Genomic DNA, 21954 nt, shown 5'->3' on the forward strand with positions numbered 1-21954 from the left:
GGAGTGTTGATTTATTGTGTGTTTATCTGTGATTAGTGTAAAAACAGCAATGACGGTGAGATTAGATACTGTAGCGATACTGTAGCGTGAAACAAAAAGTAAACTATACGCACCACACTACACCACTGCATTCAATCGTCTATCCAAATCCACCCTAAGTAAAATAAATTCAATTCTTTGAAAATCTTGTTTGAATTGGGCACCGTGTTGATTCAAAAATCGATATTATTTTATTAATTTATTTTTTAAATTTTTAAATGATTAAAATATCAAGGGGAATTGAAGTAAATGCATATGGATAACTAGAGATTTATCCTCACTCGTTGAATAGGGAAACATTCAAATCCAATGGTCAGTTTGGGTTTAGAATGCCTTGTTTTAGCATATCCATATCCTGATAGTCATTAAGTTATGGTTCAATTTTAGAACATAAACCCTAAACCTTCTTTGAAAAATAAATAAAATGAGGACTGAATATTATGACTGACATTTTATTTTTAAGCATATATCAATGAATCAATGATGCCAATTGTTATTCCAATTATAAACTTGCATACCATAGCATTCTACATATAATCAGAACAAACACAGGCAACAACCCTTTTTAATGACTCTCTACAGCTTGGAGCCTCTTCTTTTTATAACTATACCAGTCTTCTCTTTACAGTATTGAGTATGCACGGATTACCTCCACGATTGGTGCTCGACACAATGGACATTTTCCGCCACCCCGAACCAACTCGTTCGCACATTTTGAACAAGTGCACATGTGTCCGCATCTGCAAACCAATATTTAAATCATCTAAGGATTTTAATATCATATGCGAAAATTGAACACAAGAAGGTTTAGAAAAGTTTAAGGAGGTAAACCTGTACAATAGTGAATCAATATGGCTATCACAACAAACACAACAAGTCCCTTTCCTTACATGACCCCATTTCGATCCATCCTCTGATGTTTCTGCACTCAAAACTGTAATGCAAGTGAAATTTGAAAACAGAAACATTCTAAAACCACCTCATGGCACGGAAATAAAAGAATCCAAAATAATGGTTTTAAAAACCTTTTTCACCAGCTGAACGATTCAGAGCAGCAGAGACTTCCTGCCTGACAGATCGCTGTAACTCCAGCTGCATATCCATGCAGGCTTCCAACATCCTCTGCATGTTGCTCATGCCCTGCTGGAGTCTTGCCATATCAGCTCTTAGATCATTGATCATCTCCCATTCCTGCTGATAATAGGAAGCCCTGTGAAAAACTTGATGCAGAGTAATATATACCTTGTATAGGGACTCAAAATATCAAATGTGGGCCCCTTTCCACAGAATATTCAGCATGTATCGAACTAACCAAGACTGACAACTTAAAATGATAAAAAAACAGAAACATCATTAAATCCAGCAGTCACCTAAAGAGTTTGCTATGAAATTGATTACTATGACTGTGGTTTCACATCGGGGAAGACAACAAAATCCCTGATACACAATTCAATTACTTACCCAACAAAATGTCTCTCCAAATGGGATCACTTCCATAAATAATTTCATCTTCAGTATGAAACTCACAACAACAATTCTTAGATCACCTCTATATGTTAAAAGTTATTCCAACAGAAAACTTAATACCTAACAGAGAATTCTACGAACAGCATTGAATCAGATTCAGTACAATTGGTAAAATACAGTTGCCAGATGAAGAAAGATGGCTTACAATTTCAGATCTATGCATGCTGTGCCTAGACCACCTAGTGTGATGTAAATCATGATGCCACAGTGGTTGTGGTGGTGGCACTGGAGGAGAAGGTAGCACCAGTGAAGGCCTGTTAATAGTATCATTCTGATCATCATTTGTTTCACCCCTCTCCTGCTCTTGATCAGGCTCTGGGGAGGCTGGAGTTGGCAAATTTCTATGCAGATCCCAATCAATGGGTGAACGACTCTGTCTTTCCACATAAGACTGTATTAACTGGTCTAGGCTTTCCCGGAAACCACTTCGAAGCAGATTTGAGACACTTCTCCTACAAATTAAATTAAGTCAACCATCAAAGTATAACTGTTTTAAGAGAAAAAAAACGAATATGAGATCAAATACCTGCTCAGAAGTTCTCTAAGTTCCATACCATACACATTATCATCTTCGGGTGGGTGAAATCTATTCAACCTTCTAACCGGGATTGCACGACGTGCTCTTGGAGGACCAGAACGCCCTTCTGACCAATTATCAACAGCTTCTTGAGAGCGACCCTCATGCCAAACCCTCTGGGCTCCCTGTGGACGATTTGCTTCTCCATTTTCATTTCCAGGATTTTCTTGACGATGCTCACTAACTGAACTTTCTTGCCAATTTGTATCCATTACTTCTGTACTGTTGTCTCTCAATTCGTTGAACTGAGCATATGTTGGTTGTTGCCAGTTTCCTCTCTCATCATTCGCAGCTGGTTCTCGCCAATTCCCACCTTGGGTAGTATTTTCTTGCCAACTTATGCTCTCAACAGCCATGTTCCTAACCAGAACTCCTGTTTGATTAGGCAACTCTGCGATGCCACTTTCCAAACTCCTAAGTTGTGTACGCTCAATGTTTTCTCCTTGGACATCTGGTGACATGTTTGTTTGGGGAAGTTCGTGTCTAGAATCATTGATGACATTGCTAGATGTGGTTGCAGAATTGCTGTCTGCTTGATTTTGGACATTTGTTGCTAATCTGTTATGGAGCCCTTCCCTAAATGGGGAAAAAATGGCAATGCAAAAATCAAAGTATAAGTACAAAAGTTTTGTGCTTGAATAAGCTGAAATGAGAATTGCGAAGATTGTTCAAGCCATAATCTAGAGGCAGGTAGATGAACTGCAAAGTGATCCATGCCTTATTTTAATAAAAAACCATACACACCACATTTTTATCACTGTTTGCTGGCAATATCTACTTTTATGTTTCTCAAACATAAAAGCACAAATGGGAAATTTTCAAACTAAGTTGTTCCAATTTTCCATGAATTGGAGAATGTTATAGATCAATACACAACTACATAGTATAATAGGAAACAGAACCCCCTCCTCTAAATGAGGTCTAGCTGCATGGTACATCAACAAAAACATAGCAAGATTGTCAATCCCAAGCACCATATCCCATGTATGATTCAAGCAATGCACCTTGTGGTATGTATTATATGCCAAAATTCCTCAGAATGTAACATTACTTTCAAACCATCAACCTTTCACAAATTATTAAAAAAAAAAATATTAACAGTTAAAACTTCTTAACTGTGAGCATCAATGGAAAATATCCATACCTCAAACCAGATACAGTGTTCCGTTGTCTTAACTGAATTAATTCACTTGCTGCTACTGAAGTTGGTCTCTCCTCTTCAACAGGTCTTTCATTTCGTAAGAATCTACCTCTAAGCAGTGACTGAAAAGTTAAAAGCGCTGATAGGTAAGCATAGTCATATATGCAAATAAAAATCCAGGTAGGAAAAGGCATTTAAAATATATACATGACAAGATGTGTGATAATGCAATACATCAACATATTTTTTACCTTAACAAAATTAAATATGTTCTTGAAAATATACATATTAATGTTACTTTCACTCTTAGCCCTGATATACCCAGTCTACCAAGAAGCAAAAGCACGAGTGTTCTTGGTTTCTGGCCTTGCATGAATATGTATGCATCTTAATTTATATACAGGCAGCAACAAAGGAGAAAAATGTTGAAAAAAGGAGGCGGCAACAAGGTATATGTCAATATGATAGCATTAACTCAGCCTGGGGCATCATTGAAGGTCATGGTCACCTAACTTTGACTACTAGTTCGATACAAGATTGGTCAACTATTAATGCACCATTCCAATGGTTATAGCAAATACTTAAGATGTTCATTCTACTGAAGGAATGCCGTTGCAGAAAAGCACAAAACGCCTCTTATTTTGATATTGAATGCATTCATTCCAGAAAAAGCTAGAGTCATGCTTTCGCTGTTTCACATGCTTTTCTGTTTTTATTTACTTATTCATTTCTTGATTGGTTAGTCAAAGCAGAAGCATAAGCCTTGTAAGAAAATCAGAACAATAGACCTTCAACAAAAATCCTCAATATGCTCGAAGAAGAAAGAATATGGTCGTGAAAAGCTTCAAACAACCAAAAAAAGCGCAACCAACAATATGGCAAAAAGACTGCATTTTCAAGGAACTCTAAGGAGTGCTTTAATATGTTATCTAGAACTACAGTCTCAGGTCAGAATCATTAAATAAAAAGTGCAAAAACTATTTATTAGCAACATAAAGTAAGAGGGAGGTTTCATGTTTATTATCTAGTTTCTCAGTATCCAGTCATTTGTTTAACTTGGCCTAAGCAATGCCCGAAATCTCCTATGCCTTTCATGGTTAGACCAACATAACCAGGGATTTCCACAGCTCAAGCTTTTCGAGCAGCTAAACAAAAAATTGAGTCTAGCCAAGAGTTGAGCCAATCAAACATGCTTTGTGTCCACAAATTTTCCAGAAAAAAAGCTTTTGAACCCTTATACCTTATTAATCAGGTTAATCTCATTTTGAACTACAATATATGTTGAAGTTGAAACACTGACTCAAACCACAGAACTAATATCCATGCATGAAGAGGCAAACTTGTAATCCTTGTATTATAAACAAAAATAAGAAAGAGACCGTGCCAGTATGCTGCAATATAAGTGCAAAATCAAGTAGCACAACACTAGTACAATAGTAAATATGCACAGTTTACTTCAACTCAATTTAAAATCAAGCAAATTTATATTTCCTGCTAATTAGAAAAGTCAAAAACAAATATCTACAGCTTAGCTGAATATAATTACTTGAAACAAAGAAAAGAATTGCAGCACATACAAATGCATGGGAGTTAGTGCCATCTTAGAGAAGCACAAACTTAACAGACTTCATGATAGCCAACTAACCTGAATGCGGTTACGATGAGCAAAATCAGATACAGCACGGTGCTCCAACAAACCCTGAAGTTCCCTTTGCCTTTCTCTCTCAATCCTCACAAGCAAGTCGATTATTGCTTGTCTACCACGCAACCTCCTCAAGTCCCTCCGAATATGTTCTGGTTGGCGTTCATCATGCTCAGCAACTGAGCCTTCCCGAACAGGATCAACTTGCACACTAACTGTCGCTGACTGATTTTCCCTCCGTCCTCCACGAACACCTCGCTGCTGACTTGTCATTTGCACCCACTCCCGGACAATTCTAACTCTTTCACGTTCGGTTTCGCCAAGCCATTCAGCTCTAGGATTGCCAGCCCTTTGAGTAACATTGGATGAATGATCACTAATCCCACTCTCCATCCATCCACGAACAATCTGCCTCACCCTTTCTCTCTCAACTTCACCGAGATCAGGTGAGTGCTCCCTACTAGACACATTATTATCCCCACGATCATTCTGTGACACACCTTGATCATGCGACCATGTTCCATAGTCATTCTCGCTCTCACTCACATCCACAATGCTCCCAGGATTTTCACTCCCATGACTTTCAGACAAAGTTGTACTAGACATTGTTGTATTACTATCAGCATTGCTTTGCCGCCTCAACCTTTCCCTCACCCTCTCTCGTGCCCTATTCAAGACATGCTCATCCTCCAACTCCCTCCACATTTGCAAAATTGAAGAAGCCTGAGTACTAGGCCTCTCCACATTCCCCCCTTGTCGCCTAGAAGCAGATGACTGCGACTCTCTCAAGAACGAAGAGTCAAGCATTGAAACAGTATGCAAACCAGCTAAAGCCATCAATTCAGACTCCCTGTTCCTCCTCTCCATCGTAGTCATCATTTCCTGAGCCTGCCTAGCAGCCCATCTACTCAAAATCCTAGAATGCCGCCTTCTAGCAGCGGATGACTCAGCCAAATCATCACCTTCAAGATCAGACCTTCTCCTCCTCCTAACAAGCTGATCGCCCTCGTCATCCTCATCATCAGGATTTCTATTAGAACTGCATGATGCAAATGACATACAATCATCTAAATGCCCTCTCATCAATTCTTCCAAACCCCTTTCCAATTCAGCTCTGACGTCATTTGCAGATTCTGGTTTTTGTTGTAAAGCCTCAAAATCAGTCATATTTTTTTTCCTACACCTAAATCTTTTTCCTAATACAATTAACCCATTCGCTTCATTTGCCTTCAAATTTACCCAAGATCACAACCCTGTCAAAATACATGTATATATACAAAAAATTACAAAACCAGACCCTAATTTGGTTTTCAAAATTTATTAACAAAGCAAATTAAAAATCAAACAAAAATAACTATGTCCTAAGCCCTAAATTTGGCCAAGAATAGAGCTCCAACTCATTTCTTCACCTAATAACAATACGGAAAAAATCCCAAAAAAATAAAAAAAAAATGAAGAAAAATTTATTGAAATTTGTTGAAAATGAAAGAAAAACTTGAGACGAAAGAGACGTACCTGCGAAAGTTTATAATGAATTTTCCATCCCCTTTTCCGTGAATCGAAATGCGGGGTTTATTTTTCCCTGTAAATCAAAATAGGAAACTGAAATAGAAATTTTATCTGTTCAGAAAAATAAAAAATTATAAAAAAAAAAAAAAAGAGAGAGAAAAGTAGAGAGAGAGAGAGATCAAAGGCGAGAAGGATGTGAGAAATTTATAAATTACATGAAAGGGAGAATTTTTTTGGTTCATAATTTTCTGTTTGGGTGATTTTTTTCAATTAATTTAATTACTAATTTATTTACGGAAGAAGAGAGAGAGGCGCGCCGATTTACCACAAAGTGACACGTATTAAAACTTTTAGCTTTTTTTATTTTTTATTTTGTAATTTATATTTTTTGGGAGTCAAATAGCTTTATGCCACGTCATTAAATATTTGGAGTGACTCGGTCACTTCCTTTTTCTTGCTTGCTTTATGACGCCACCGCTCTACTCTCTCCTTTTTCTTATTTTATTTTATTTATACAATCAATTTATTTTTTTAATAAAATAGTTTTGAAAGTAAGATAATATAAAAAATGTAAAAAAAATTAATTATAGCTTTGAGTAAGCTTGTAAGTAATTGATGACTTAAATATGAATAATTTAAATATCCGTTGATGGGTTGAGTTATTTGTTTAAGTCGAAAGATATATTCGAAATTTGAAAGGGTTTCAAAAAAAATATTAAGTCTAGAAAATAAATTTGGGTAAAAAATTAGACCCATTTAAAATATGGGTTAAGTTCAAGCTTGAATATTTAAAGCTCGGGCTCGGCCTGTTTTTAAATTTATAATCTTTTATATTATGTTATTTTTATATATTATGTAATTTAGAACACATTAAATAAGTAAATCTATGCTAAATATATAATACTACTATAATGTAAACATTAAAATAATATTAAGATTATTAGATAAAAAATTCAATAAATAAAAAATATAAAAAATTGTCGATTGAGTCTTAACTCGAGAGGATGTAGGTTCGAGTGCACTAAAGCGCATTATCCTCTTATTTATGAGTTGGGAAGGAGTTATGAGTAGTTATAGTCATTGTGCCAAAAAGAACAGATATAATCAAAACCTATAATGCAATTATTCGAAAAGAAATTTATAAAATTATACACGTTATTTGTTTAGTTGATTGGACAATTTGCTTCAACCCAATCCATAAATATACATTGCTTTAACATTCATGAATTTAAAATAACATTTGTCAAATTTTAAGTTTTTTATTAAAATAGCATTAAAAATTACTTCTCTCGTAAGTTTAAATTCAGTCATTTCGTATTTATCACCTATTGGTGAATAGAAGATCTTTGGATCATTCACTATTTTCTTAGAGAATGCAACAAAATTGCTAACTGCTAGACCAAAATGACTTTAAGAACGAACCAAAAATTAAAGATATTTGAGAAGATTCCAAAGGAGATGCTAGCACTTTCTTTTATTGGCAGTATCACACATAGAAATAATATGTAGTTAGTTTTATTTATTTGTTTTACCTACCAAAAAATTAAATTATTTTCTTATTAATATAATGACTTAATTTATGTCTTTACTATTAAAAAATTAAAATTTATTTTTTAAAACCATCGATTCCTTTTATTAAATCAAACAAAGACATGTAAAATTAAAAGGTTAACATTCACAATTATAAATACAATTAAAACTAATTTTTTTCATAATTAGATTCTTGAATATATTTAAATTTCCTAAACTTTTTCCAAAAATAAAATAAAAATAGTTGTGTTAGGTATAGATTGTTTTAGGTTAAACTATGGTTGCAACCCCTCCATTATGTTAAAATTTAAGATTTAGTATCTACATTTTAATTTGACATAATTCATTCCATAAAGTCTAGCCTAGCAGACATTTCTACACATAAATAAAAAGAAATTTTAAATATTATGTTATATTTTTTTATTGTAATTTAAATTATACTAACAAAAGGAAGAATAAATTCTAAAGCAAGTTCATGATGATTGCTCAATCAATAACATCAAGGTTTACAATTGTAGTTTACTGGTATATTACCAACTGCAAATATAGTGTACATTAATCCAAAGCTGCCATTGTTACATTTTATGTTTTAATTACTGCTTCCTTAACCCTAAAAATCTACAACTTCTGCCCCGGTCACCCGGACCCCAGAATAGGGAGTGACGAAAAGTGTTGTTAGGGTTGTTGGGGCAGCATATCAATGACAGATATAACCAAACTTACCCGGAATTCCAAAACCGAGTTCATTCTGCCATCGCCAACTTTAAGCTACATTGAGGATCAGCAGCTTCTACCTCAACTTGATCTCAAATATCGGTACCTTGCATCCATGTCTTTTGTTTAATCCAGCACCTTCAACACATATAATACCTAGCACTCATCTCGATCTCAAGTGTCGGTACCTTGCATTCATGTCTGTCTTTTGTTCCAACACCTTCACCTGTCGAATTTGCAGGAATGTCTAGATGAGTGCTTACGTTCTTCAAAAACAAACTGAACAAAAGCAAAGTTTACAGAAGATTGTTAGTATTCATATCCACAGCTTAAGAATCTCATGTCTGTTCAAAACCTCTGACAAATGTGCAACCCACAAAATGAAATACATATGCGACTATTTATTCAGCAAATTAAGGCTGTCAGCTCAATCCCTTACTATGACAGTTGCATACATACAATGCTTATTATTTATCTCTTTCCCCTTCCATTTTCTAGCTAGCCTAAGCAAACAAGAAAATTAGAGATAGTTCTAAGTTTTAACAAACCTCAACCAAGACTTGTTTTGGCTAGCCTATAATTCCAGCCCCAAGAGGTAATTCTGGAATCAAGTTAGCAGACGTACAAGGAGTAGAGAGGGAGAAAGAAATATTTCTCAAGTTCGAAGTAGCAAAAGCCCCATAAGGCTCCGGTAGAAATACCTTTCTCTCTTTTCTTATATATACTGCTGATGCATAACAATAAGAAGCTGACTGTTCTATTGTTGCATTTGTGGAGCTTAATTGTAATAGATTATAGATTAAGATTGCATTTGTTATATTACATTTATATTATGTTTGGATCCTTTATGCAGCTTTCTTATCGTACTAACCTAAGTGTTGATCTGAATACTTAATTTGTGATTTTACCTAGAAGTTATATATATAACTGCTTGCTGTCATGTTATTCAGATAAGGCAAGTTCATTAGACAAAAAATCACCTTGTCAGAAAAAAAAATGGAACATAATAAATAATTGTTTATCAAAATGTAAGAAATAAACCCTCAGATATTAGGTTCTAAAGACATAATTCAAATCTTTCAGATCAGGAACCCTACCGCTTATACGCACCTCTTAAGCTGGGCCTTATACAAGTCATCTACATCTAAAACTTCTGCAAGCTCACCTCCCATAAATTGACTTTCAGTATTGCAGTTTTGTTTGTTATCAGCCTGACACAAAAAGAGAAAAGTGAGCTTTTAGAGTAACTTATGTTAAAGATTTTGATCAACTAGCAGGAAATGGAAAAACTATAGCAACACTAACCAGTATGTAGGCTTGCTCATTTTTCAGCAAACCTTTTTGAGCTCCCAAGGCTTCTTCAAGGAAAACTTTGCCACAACTGCAACTATTAGAGATTTTCTGAACAAATAAGGTTGTTTCAGCCTCAAGTTCTTCATAGTCTCTCAATAGCATCGCAAAAGAAGCTTCCAGCATTTCATTTTCAAACTTGATTTCACTAATTGTTTCCTTAAGAGCCAAAATTTCATCCTGAAGGAGTACTTTTTTCTGCAACTGAGCCGAAATTTCTTCTTCCAAAAGCTGGTTCTCTCTTTGGAGGTTGTCAACCTTGTTCAGCATATTAGAACAACCGTTTGCTGATTCTTTCGATTCTACTTCCAGGACTGTACACCGCCCATTTAACTCCATCTTTTGTTTCCTTAGGTCTTCATTTGCTTTCTGAAGCATACTACATTCTTCAATGAGTGTAAGGTTTTCGATTTTGAGACACTCACACTCTTCTTGAACTACTGACCATTGCCTTTGCATCTCGTCAACCTTCTGTATCATAACAAATGTTCGCACCTCCATTTCATCTTCCAATCTTCTTATTATCTCATCTTTGAAATTCGTAGCATCAAATTCTGGAATTTGTAGTTCCATGTGACAGTACTCTCTTCCATCATTAGGGTACATTAATTTTTCTTCTAAACAACATAACCCTTCTGATAAAAGTAAATTTTCTTCTTCTAGTTGAGATAAATAAACTTCCATTCCCTTCTTTCCTTCTTCGAGTTCTGAAGGTTTCTTTACGAGAATTTTGTTGGCAGACATCCGGGAATCCATATTGCTATTAAGTTCCATCATTTCACTCCGCAAATCATCCAAGAATTTAGCTGTAACAACAACTTCTCTCCGCATTATTTCCATATTTTCCTCCAACTGGCTTTTCTGCTTCTCAACGGAACAAATATGAGCTTCTAACTCTTTTTGCCGATTCCTCAAAGCCTCGAGCTCATTGTCCTTGACCAAATTGTCTGATTTAAGCTTCTCTATCTCTATTAATTTTGCTGACAATTCCTTGACCAGACCACCATCTTCTAGACAAGGAGAAACCTGCTGTGTTTGACTAATCAAATCTGAACTTCTCAAAGTTTCCAAACAATCATATCCATGAGCTCCTTTAGGATTTGCAAATGAATAAAGAGTACACAACTGCTTTAACTCAGCTAAACAAAGTCGAATCTCGTCATCAAACTCAGCAACAGCCAGTTCAGAAATCCTGGATTCTAGAAATACAGTAGCAAATCTGTTCTCAAGATTATGAATCTTTGACAAAAGATCAACTCCTACAGCCTGTAAATCTTCAATATTGCAGTTATGCTTGTTATCAACCTGAAATGAGAAAAAGGAAAACAAGAAGACTCAGCAGCTTATTACTTTTTTGTTATAGGCAACCCTTTTCAATCAAATAAAAGTCTAGAGAGAGATGAATGTAATAAAGTCATTTCATCTCCAAAATGTGTAATTCAACCCCAAAAGCCACAAAATTTCAGGCCTATTTCAAATCATGGTTATAATAGCAAAAGGCAACTTTTAACCTTAAAAACTGTATCAACAGCAATGCTATATGCAACCTAAACAAAATCGTCATTCCTTTAGCTCCTTCAATCTAATCCAGTTTTCAACCCATTCAGAAAAAATTCTTAGTTCATAATTTATTAGTCTTTTCATGTAATTTCGATTTTTTTTTCTTATTTCTTTAAGAAACTCTTTTAGTTAACCCTGCACCCACCCAAAGGAATCTATATATAAGTATGCATAACACTTGGAATTTCTTAAGTGAAGTTCAAGAAAATTCCCAATTGAAATTTCTTAAAATTAAGGCAAACTACAACTGAAAATCAAAAGGATTAATGATCCTTGTTAAACATAAGATCATGTGAGCACAAAAAGGAAATTAAAAATCTTGAAAATCTCTAACATTTTATTAACTGGGTAAGTTCAAAAAAATTAAAAATAATGAAACAATTTCCATCCTTGAACACTCACATTTTGTACATAAATTCCAGTATTTCTCATTTAATAATTAATAATCATGATTCCATCGATTTACATGTTTTCATTCAACCTACAAAGAATGAAAAAGAGACATTCCTTAACAAATTTAACTCATTTTAGCACTTGAATCTTTCAGTTCATATCTAAAAAAAAAAGAGCTCCAAAATAAATTAAATAATGTGCTTAAAATTAGTGTAAAAAAAAAACTAACACTCTCAAATCCAGGTGAATGCAGCTTTTTCTGAATAAAAATGGCCGCTCCTTCAGCTACTTCTTTGAATCCGTATAAACTATCTTCAGCTGAAACAGGTTTCTCCAACTTCGCCATTGCTAAACCCCAAACTACTCGAAATCACGAAAAAAGAAACAAAGTAAACAAATAATGGGGATTCGAAAATTAGTTGGTCAACATTTTATTTTGGGGTCTCATTTATTTTTCTCTCGTGAAATCAGACGGGGGTTGTTTGGGAATTTTAACAGTATTTTTTTTTTCTTAATTTCGCGCTGCGATTTCAAATCTGAAATTTGGGGCCCTTCATACTGTTTTATTTTTGGATTTATTTGGAAATTATTCTTCCATCCCAACAAAAAATTAGCAATAAACCATTTAAAAAAACACAAAAATAATAATAATAAATTATGGTAAAGTATTTATTTAAGATCAGATTATTATTATGATTTGATTTCAATAAAATGCAATTTACTCTGATAATAGCGGTTATAGATTAAGCTTCTAAATATTTATTTACGTACACTATGCCCTGGAATTACGAGACATTTACTGTTGTCTTGTCCCCTTTTTTTGTTGACCTTTAAATAAATATATGGAATAAGTTTGGGTTTAATGACTTATCTAGGTTAATATTTAAATAAATTGATTATTTATGAAAATGATCCAAGTGTAAAATTTTGTACGAAAATGACATATTTTTTATAGTATATGCCGGTGTTGGCAGTTTCATTGTTGGTACCACATTCCACCACCATTCCGTAATGATTGTCTGGTATATAAAAATGATTTTTTTATGTCGACACTGTAATCACTGGCACTAGTGTGTATTTTTTCAACTATAATTTAAAAATACGGATATTTCGTGATTAAAAAAAGAAAAATAATAATATTTTAATAGACGTATGCGTTCACGTTGTTGGCAACGGTTCAAATTTAAAAAAAAATGTCTGTGCTTTTTTTGGTGCAGGCGTTTTCGTTGCCGGCGTCACTTAAAATATTTTTTTCTAATTGTGAAATACTCATATTTTTAAATTATAGTTGCAAAAATACATATTGGTGTTGGCGAACACAGTGCCGACACAAAAAAAAATCATTTTTTATATACCGAGCAATCATTATGAGATGATGGAGTGCCGACAGTGAGATTATTGACACCAACATGTATTGTAGAAAATAGGACATTTTCGTACAAAATTTCACACTTTTAAATCATTTTTGTAAATAATCAATTTATTTAGGTCCGTTTTGAAAAAAAACCAGTTAGCTACTATATAATATTTTTTATATTAAATATTATACTATTATCATATGGTAAATGTATCTAAAAACAAATATACTTCAAACTTTATTTCATAAAAAATGAAATAATTTTGCATATTAGTAAGCTTAAGTCTTGTTCGGGTCGGAAATGTATTCAAGTAAAATTCTTTCAATAATGTCAACTTCAAATTTTGAACTTGGCCTATATACTCGAGAAAAAAATATTAATTTTTACTTCTTCCAACTACTTGTCATGTATGACTTTGACAGACAGTGCACTTTAAGAGAAAAGATTTCAAATTTGAATTTAGGAGATGACTTTGTTAGAAGCAGAGACGAATTTAGGGGGTCGACAAGAGCCCATTCCCCCTTAAATTTTGTAAAATTACTTTTTAATCCCCTTTAAGATTTAAATTTTTTATTTTAATATTATAATTAGTGTTTTAGAAAAAGAAAAATATATGTTTAGCCCTCTAAAGTTTTTTAATTTGATTTTTTGAATTTATATTTTTATGATAAATTTAGTAACATTTTTAATTTAATTTAGTAAACTAATAAAAAATTGTAATACCTCACAACCGACCTAGACGTTATGACCGAATCTTGAGAAATTACATAAGTTCGCTTAAAAACCATATTTTTAATTCGAAATAGTATAAATCAAACATTGCTAAATTTGTTAAATCATTTTCTAGTTTTTAAGGAATTACTCAATAAAATTATTGAAAAGCATTTGAGTGGTCACCTCATTTTGTAATGGGAATTTTCTAAGTTATAAAATATTGAAAACCATTGCTAAGTTTGTAAAACAAAACATGTGAATTTGCAATTTAAAATAATAACTACTAAATCCAACTAAAAGCAAATCAAAACAAAAATAAAGGCCAACATAAACCAATCCAAAAAGTTCGAAAAGTCCATTATAACACAAAAACCTTTAATAACCATTTATTAATAAAGAATCCAACCCGAGTTCCCGCACGCCGTCCAATCCTAGGTTTGCTGATTACCTAAGAGGATAAAAGTAAAGGGTGAGCTAACGAGCTCAGTGTGTAACTCAAGCCAAACAAACAGAACAAATACAAAAATAGATACAATTCAGATACAAAAAGCGGTTGCAGATACAAATATAGTTACAATTTTAGAACCAGATACAAATGCAATTTCAGATACAGAAACAAGTCTTACCCCCATCCACTACACACCATCTTCGTCCATCCTTACACACCAATTAGGGTAATGAATACTCATCCAACCCCACACACCTATAAGTGAGCGTATGTCACTTTTTAGAATAGTGCAGACAAGCTACCAGATATAATGCGGTAGCTCGCCAGAATCAGATAAGTGCATCCAAGCCACCAGAACAGATGTGTGCTTTAAACCACCAGATAAGACAAATCATTAAACTGCCAACACTTTCTTCGTCACGTCATTATCCCACCCCAATGCACATGCAATACTATACAGATATCAGATGCACATATGTCATACATGCTATACACATCAGAATATAATATCATGCTTTTAGAAATCATATTAATAGAGGAAAAATATTAGATTTTATATCCATAATACATACGTAACACATTTCGAAACCTATGAAGTGACTAATTTCAAATCGTATTTCAAACACTACCCTAACGAAGTTTTATAAAAAAAAATAGGCTCACATGCTCGTGTGGCCCACATGGCCTAACCAACCCAACCCGTGTGGTCCACACGGACGTGTGACTTTCAAAATTTGTTTTGTCGCTTTTTTTTCTTCTTGTTCTTTCCTTTTCTCTTTTGTTGGCTTTCAAAATTTCAATGTCGGTCTTTGCTACTTTATTATTGTTTTCTCTATTATTGATTACATGATGTATGATCATTGCAGTGTTGTGTTTGAGCAAAGAATTTCTATTGATGATTAAGTGTAAATCTCGTAAGTGCGTTCTTCGGTGGTAAGATTTGTTAGTTCGTTTTACGTATGTTGATTAGGGGTTATAATATTCTGTAATATTCGATTATTAATCATTTTTGTTTCTAATAGGAGAAGAGGGTGGTTCGTACAATGTTTCACCGACGACTTAGGCACTATGTTAGGCTTCCACTTTGCAAGGGTAAGTGATTAATGTTTCCAGATTAAGGGATGTTATGTTTGGTTAGGCTTTAGTTTGGTGGTTGTGTTTGATTTATGACTTGGTTTTAAATGTATGATTGATAATTTTCACTTTCTGGGATGTCGATTTAGGTACTGGAATTCTCGTGGTTGAGTTTGCTTTAGAAACTAATCAAGTGTGTAACGAAAAACTTTAAAAAATAGTGAACGGCGCGATACTAAAAAACTCACTGTCAACATCACACGGCCGTGTGCCAGACCGTGTGTGTCACACGAGCGTGTGTGAGATCGTGTGGGCCCATTTTCTAAAATTTTATCCTTAGGTTGTTTTTTATGTACGCATCAAATTTAGGCATTCCGTAGGGTCCGTATACTAGTAAATAAGAATGTAAAATATGAGATTTGATATTCTGCTTCCATTAATATGACTTGTAACAGCCCGATTTTGATTCTAATCGGACATGGTGGTTTTGGGACCGCGAAACCGAGTCGAAAAAATACTTTAATATTATTTTGTGTTTATTATGTGTGAATTTGATTGTGTGAAATTTTTGTGTTTAAATTTTATCGTTTGAATGACCGAATAAGTAAAATGACTTAATCGCGTAAAATGAAAATTTAGAGGTCAAATCTAAAAGCACCTAATTGTTGTTGTCTTTTTAAATGGGAGGTTTAAAGGTGCAATAAGACCAAAAATAAGATAGTGGGTGGCAATAGTCAACATTAACCTTATATTATATGTTTATTAAATTAATTAATAAAAGTTAAATAAGTAAAATAACAAATAAATAATATATGTTATGTTAAAACATAAAAAATGGCCATTTTCATTATCTTTCTTAGCCGAAATGAACAAAGAAGAAAACCATTAAAGCTTATTAGAGATTCGGCACTCTACTAGCTTGATTAAGGTATGAAATTATTTCAGTTTTTGATAATTTTTACGTTTTTGAGATTGTTGCTTTGAATACTTCAAAACCCATGTCTTAATTTGGTGAATTGTTGATGATTTTGAAATGTGCCGTTGATGATTTTGAAATGTGTCATTGATGAATGCTTGAACTTTGTGATGTTAGTTGATGAAATATGAAAGTTAGGTGTTAGATTAATATGTTTTATCTTTGAAATTTTGGTGAAATTGAGTAAATAGGGTTAAATTGTAAAAATAAAATTTTAAGGGATTAAAATGTGAAATAAAAGAAATGTGTGGATTTGTACGAAGTATATGGACATTCGGCCCTAGCATAGTGTGGAAAAATTTTGTGTATTTTGTGTTTTATGCAATAGGAACTAAATTGCAAAAAGTATAAATGTCAGGGGTAAAATGGTAAATTACCCATTTATGTGTTTTTGGACTAAATTGAATGTGATAATGATTAAACTAGCTCATTTTGAATATATTTAGATCGAAAACTAAAGAAATCGGAGTTAGATCTGGGAAAAGCCAAAGTAGTCAAATAATTGTCCGATTTCGATTTTTCATCGTCCGAGGTAAGTCTATTAGCAATTTAATGTTTTTAAATCAGCGTATATACATTTATATGATTTATATTATTAATGAGCTGTGATAAAAAAAATATAAGTTGAGCTTAATTAAAGTATGAAAGGCATATGTATGAATATATATATTGTTCGAATATATATGTATACATATATATAGGTTCCTGATTTTATTTGAAGTATGGGAGTTATAAATATATATTTGAAGTCTCAATATATATGTATGTACTTGTGTAATTTTTGGAATTTATTTAAGGTATGTATGTTATATTGTATATGTGAGTTTCGATTATATATATATACAAGTATAGTTTGAGTTAAATTAAAGCTGTGAAATATATACATGAAAATGTATGAAGCTGAACATAGTTGTACGTGTATGTATAAATTCTTCAAATGAATTTAAGGTATGAACTATATATTTTTGGATGAATGTGGTTCCAATGGATATAAATGTATATATAAAATTATTGAGTTGAGCTAAAAGTATGGATTGTAAGTACAGATGTGATTCAGTTATGGTTTGCCAATTTCTTGAAAGTGTGGATAATGTTACATGAATTATACACATATGTTTTGAACATGTGTAATGCCAGTAAGAGTTATACGAGAAATTATTTTCGTATTTGTGATATTCAGGTCCTGTGCCTAGCAGGCTTAATGCCGGTGAACTTTACAGACTTAATGTCTAGCAGGCTTAATGCCAGTGTTCTGATTCGAGCTTCAAGCCTAACAGACTATATAATGATGAATCATTTTGAATAAGTGATATTTATGTCTTAATTGGAATTAGATAATCACATTGATAAATTGTAATAAATTATAAAAATGTGGTTGTGAGTATTTGGTTCTATATTTTGCTGCTTATATGCATACGGCTAAAAGTATTTGATAGGAACATATGTTTTCGGTTTTATATATATATATATATACCTTGGATGAGTATATGCATTGAATATAAGAGTTTGATAAGTTTATTTATGCATTTGGACATGTGCGTTGATGTGAACATAAATTAGTTTAAATATATTTGTGGGAAACATATATACATTCGGTTATATGTTCTTGATGAACATAAATATTTGGTTATAAGCATTCAAGGAATTTATAAATATATATATAAACAAATTTGCTTGTAAAATGTTATAATTCTTTAATTTAATTGTTAAAAACTTACTAAGCTATCAATGGCTTACTGTTTATGTTTGTTTCTGTTTATTTTCCTTGTCTTATAGATCTTTTTTTGAAGTGGTTCAAGATCGGGGATCGTCAGAAAAGCTTATTACACTATCGATAGATAATGGTATTTTAAGTTGAAGTTCCTTTTGAGTCTATGGCATGTATAGTCTAAGATTAGATGAAATTGTTATTTTGCTAGTAAATCTGTATTAAAGCCTTGTAAATGTGGCTAAATTAGTTGTTTTATTTGGTTTTGGTTTGAATGATAAATTAGTAATATTTTGGTTGTGGTTTAGGATTATATGCAACTTGATAAATTTATGCTTGGTTATGTGGTTTGTTAGAGTTAGATTTATATGATTATGTATATAGGTATATATATTATACTTACAAATGGAAGTATTTATGCGAAATTTTAGAAATATTTTACTTGCATGTTATAAGTAGATTAAATGAATGTTCAATTTTATAAAAGTTTTAATTGTTGGAATTGAGTTTGATCAGGGTTATACTATTGGGAAGCTAAACTCACAGGATTAGAAGTTGAATTTATATAATAGTATATATGTTTAAAATGTGCAATGAAATGCGTTGTTACATGGTAATAAAATGAAAGGCTTTTGTAAATTGATTTAGGTATAATAATTTTTAAATTTTATATATATACGGTTTTGGTAATTATAAATAAAATTGATAAATAAAATTTAGTTTTGTGTTTATAATATTTGAGATTAAAATGATGATTGACTTTGCATTTTTGATTGATGTATTTTATGAAGTAAATTATATATTTATTTCTATAATTCACTTTGTGAATTATGTATTTGTTTTAATTATATTCAATTGTGTTATGTCTGTTAATACCTCGTAACCCTAATCTGGTGACGGATATGGGTTAGAAGTGCTACATGACTTTCGAAAGTCTAACATGTATAGTATGCGTAACTTTATTATCTATTATTGACTGTGTGGGCCACATGGGCATGTGAACTCATTTTCTGGAAATTTCATCTAAGGTCGTATTTATTTGTGATACGTATTTAGCCACTTTGTAGGATCCATATTGTATAAATAAGACTTGAAAGCATGATATCTGATATTATGTTACTGTCCATAATGTGGGAAAGGTACATGAAATATATATATGCATGATCTGTATATTGATAATTTTGATGGTATGTTTCTGTTTTGCTATGTTTGTATATGAGCATATGATGTTTGATTATGTTATTTTGTGTATCTCTGAATCTGCTATGTGACCATGCATGTGATGTTATGGTGAAACTGGTTTGCTTTTGTTGAATTTGTTACACATATGTTCTGCAAAGCATGGAATTCCATGCCTTTTGATTTCTATTATTGTACAATTGCATGTATTACATGCTTGTCATTCATATTTTGTATCTGCATGCCATGTCACATTGCATGGAGATGGGATAATATGGTAAGGAGGAAGTTCTGGCAGTTTAATGATCTGTACTATCTGGTGGTTTATCCACATTTTTGTCTGATAGCTTGTTTGCAATTATAGTGGCTCGACCACACATATTTGTTATGGCAGCTTAGTTGCAATATAGTGATGTGACCACATATCTGATCTGGTAGTTTAACTACAACTCTGGTGGCATTGTCCACAATTATCTGTTGGTGTGTTTTTTGATGGACAAGTTTTGGGAAACTCTAATTTGGTTTGTACCGGAGTTAGGTAGGAAGTTTTCTAAAAAATCTGCATTATGTTTGTACAGCCCAATTATTGCCCGGGCCTAATTAACAGAGCCCAAACGGCCCAATAAGCCCAACAGGCCCAGAACCCAGTCAAGGGTTTCAGAAAACGGAAACCCTAGCCAAGCCTAGCGCCGCGCCCATCCCTTTGCCACCATCATTTGTTTTGTCCCATCGCCACCCACCGCTACTAGCTTCATCAACGCCTGCAAAAAAATGATAGAAACAAAAGCAGGAGCACGTAACAGATAGTGCAAGACAGCAAAATACAATCAAAATAATATGTAAAAGGCTATAAAAGCCAAACAATATCTCTGTACAATTTTTTTACAGCGTTTTGAATTCAAAAAGGAAAAACATATAAAAAAAGGTGGACTCCAGTTATTTCTTCTCTGTTCTCGTGTTCTTATTTACTTTATTTCTTTTATTATTTTTTTTTCTGCAATCGTTCAACAAAGAAAACGTGACTAAAAGGGAAAGGAGAAGATACATTACCGCTTCGGTGGGATGGTGTCGGAACTCCGCCTTTACCGTCGTCAGAGTCGAGCAAAAAGGGGCGTTTTATCCCTTTTCCTTTTGGTCTCGCGGTTGAGAAGGCTTAGCCTTCGGGGACGCCGCAAAAGGGGGAGGCCTAGGGGCCGTTCTCGTGCAACCCCGGCCACTGGCCCTGGGGGCGGCATGGTGGCCTGAGCTTAAGGGCCGAGAGAGGCGCAGAGAGGAGAGCATTCGGGCTCTCTGTTCCTTTTTTATGTTTCATTTTTTTTCTTTTCTTTCTTTTCGTTAAAAACAAAAGGGTGGTTGCCAGATTAGGGTTCTTTTTTGCCCTTATGTGATGTGTGAAACGATGCCGTTTGGAGTCTGATCAGTGGCTCCAAAACGGCGCCGTATTGAGCTTGACCCGCGTATTGACCCGTTGGGCCCCAAGGATCCGCGTGTTTTGGACTGAGGGTCTATTTACCCTTTCAGTCCTTTCGCTTCTGGGCTTCCCTCCAATCTGGTCTCTGTTTTAGTTTTTTTCCTTTTTAGCTTTTCCCCATTGGGATTTTGCTTTGTTTTTTAATTTAGTCCTGTTTTATTTTATTTTATTTTTTTATTATTTGTCTTTTTATTTATTTATTGTTTTTAAAAATTAATTAGTTTTATTATCATTATTATTATTATCATTATTGCTTTTATTTCTCTTATTTGCCTTATTGTTTACCTATTTATACTGTTTCTTAGATTATGTTATATGTGTACATACCTATATATACATACTTACACTTTAATACATTTTATAATTTATATATACATTCATATTTTTATAGTATGTGTACGCATATAACCTTCCAAGTTTACTTACATATGTATAGCTACTTAGATATCTATTATTTATACTTTATACTTTAATAAACGAATACACATATTTTATTTTTATGAACATTTATACATATTTATCTTTTATTATTTTATGTATATAGCTGCATGTCTATATACATATATATTTTCAATTTTCATAAATATAATCTTATATACTTTATATCTCATTTATGTATATATCCTTGTATACATATACTTTTATATACTTTATAATGCATACATGCACATAATATATATGTACGTTTTATTTTCATAAAAACATATACATATACTTACCTTTATATTTTATATATTTCATAACTTAATGTATATACATAAACGTACACATACATATTTACATATATTTTTACGTACATAGATTTTTCACATTTTTATAATTTTATACACACACATATTTTTTTACCTTTTTTATAATCTTACTCATTCATTTATTTGTTTCATTTTCATTATTGATTTGAATGAATGCTTTAATTTTATTTGCTCGTATACATTGCCATTTCGAATGTTATTGATTTGTACTTTGTATTTATCTTATTTTTGTTACAATCGCTCGTATTATTTTTGCACTATTGTATTCAATATCGTTTTGTTACGAGTATTA

The 21954-nt window shown here is 32.8% G+C and overlaps 2 protein-coding genes and 1 long non-coding RNA gene across 11 annotated transcripts; 1 reads left to right on the forward strand and 2 right to left on the reverse strand.

The window, feature by feature from the left end:
• Positions 1 to 464: 464 nt before the first annotated feature.
• LOC121222512 (uncharacterized) lies at positions 465 to 6688 on the reverse strand. 6 transcript variants are annotated; one of them, XM_041103471.1, is made up of 8 exons: positions 6442 to 6688; positions 4930 to 6179; positions 3288 to 3406; positions 2093 to 2719; positions 1712 to 2018; positions 1065 to 1230; positions 871 to 961; positions 465 to 779 (listed from the first exon to the last, which is right to left on the reverse strand). In XM_041103471.1, the coding sequence occupies exons 2-8, from the start codon at positions 6091 to 6093 to the stop codon at positions 662 to 664; spliced, it is 2592 nt and encodes an 863-aa protein (XP_040959405.1). In that variant the 5' UTR covers positions 6094 to 6179; positions 6442 to 6688; the 3' UTR covers positions 465 to 661. The 6 variants fall into 6 exon arrangements, with proteins under 6 accessions (XP_040959405.1, XP_040959402.1, XP_040959404.1 ...); XM_041103468.1 differs by having other exon boundaries at positions 871 to 973; XM_041103470.1 differs by having other exon boundaries at positions 1065 to 1233.
• A 1733-nt stretch (positions 6689 to 8421) lies between these two features.
• Positions 8422 to 12509, reverse strand: LOC121203452 (sarcolemmal membrane-associated protein). Of its 2 annotated transcripts, none has more exons than XM_041103472.1 (4): positions 12212 to 12509; positions 9985 to 11334; positions 9790 to 9890; positions 8422 to 8958 (listed from the first exon to the last, which is right to left on the reverse strand). In XM_041103472.1, the coding sequence occupies exons 1-4, from the start codon at positions 12326 to 12328 to the stop codon at positions 8820 to 8822; spliced, it is 1707 nt and encodes a 568-aa protein (XP_040959406.1). In that variant the 5' UTR covers positions 12329 to 12509; the 3' UTR covers positions 8422 to 8819. The 2 variants fall into 2 exon arrangements, with proteins under 2 accessions (XP_040959406.1, XP_040959407.1); XM_041103473.1 differs by having other exon boundaries at positions 8422 to 8905; positions 12212 to 12485.
• Positions 12510 to 15259: 2750 nt separating this feature from the next.
• Positions 15260 to 18620, forward strand: LOC121222513 (uncharacterized). 3 transcript variants are annotated; one of them, XR_005919835.1, is made up of 3 exons: positions 15260 to 15435; positions 15525 to 15594; positions 18329 to 18620. It is a non-coding gene; the product is annotated as an uncharacterized lncRNA (long non-coding RNA). The 3 variants fall into 3 exon arrangements; XR_005919836.1 differs by having other exon boundaries at positions 15260 to 15416; XR_005919837.1 differs by lacking the exon at positions 18329 to 18620 and adding an exon at positions 16999 to 17082.
• The last annotated feature ends 3334 nt before the right edge of the window (positions 18621 to 21954 follow it).

The sequence above is a fragment of the Gossypium hirsutum genome, chromosome D10, assembly GCF_007990345.1.
Source record: "Gossypium hirsutum isolate 1008001.06 chromosome D10, Gossypium_hirsutum_v2.1, whole genome shotgun sequence".
Lineage (NCBI taxonomy): Eukaryota > Viridiplantae > Streptophyta > Magnoliopsida > Malvales > Malvaceae > Gossypium > Gossypium hirsutum.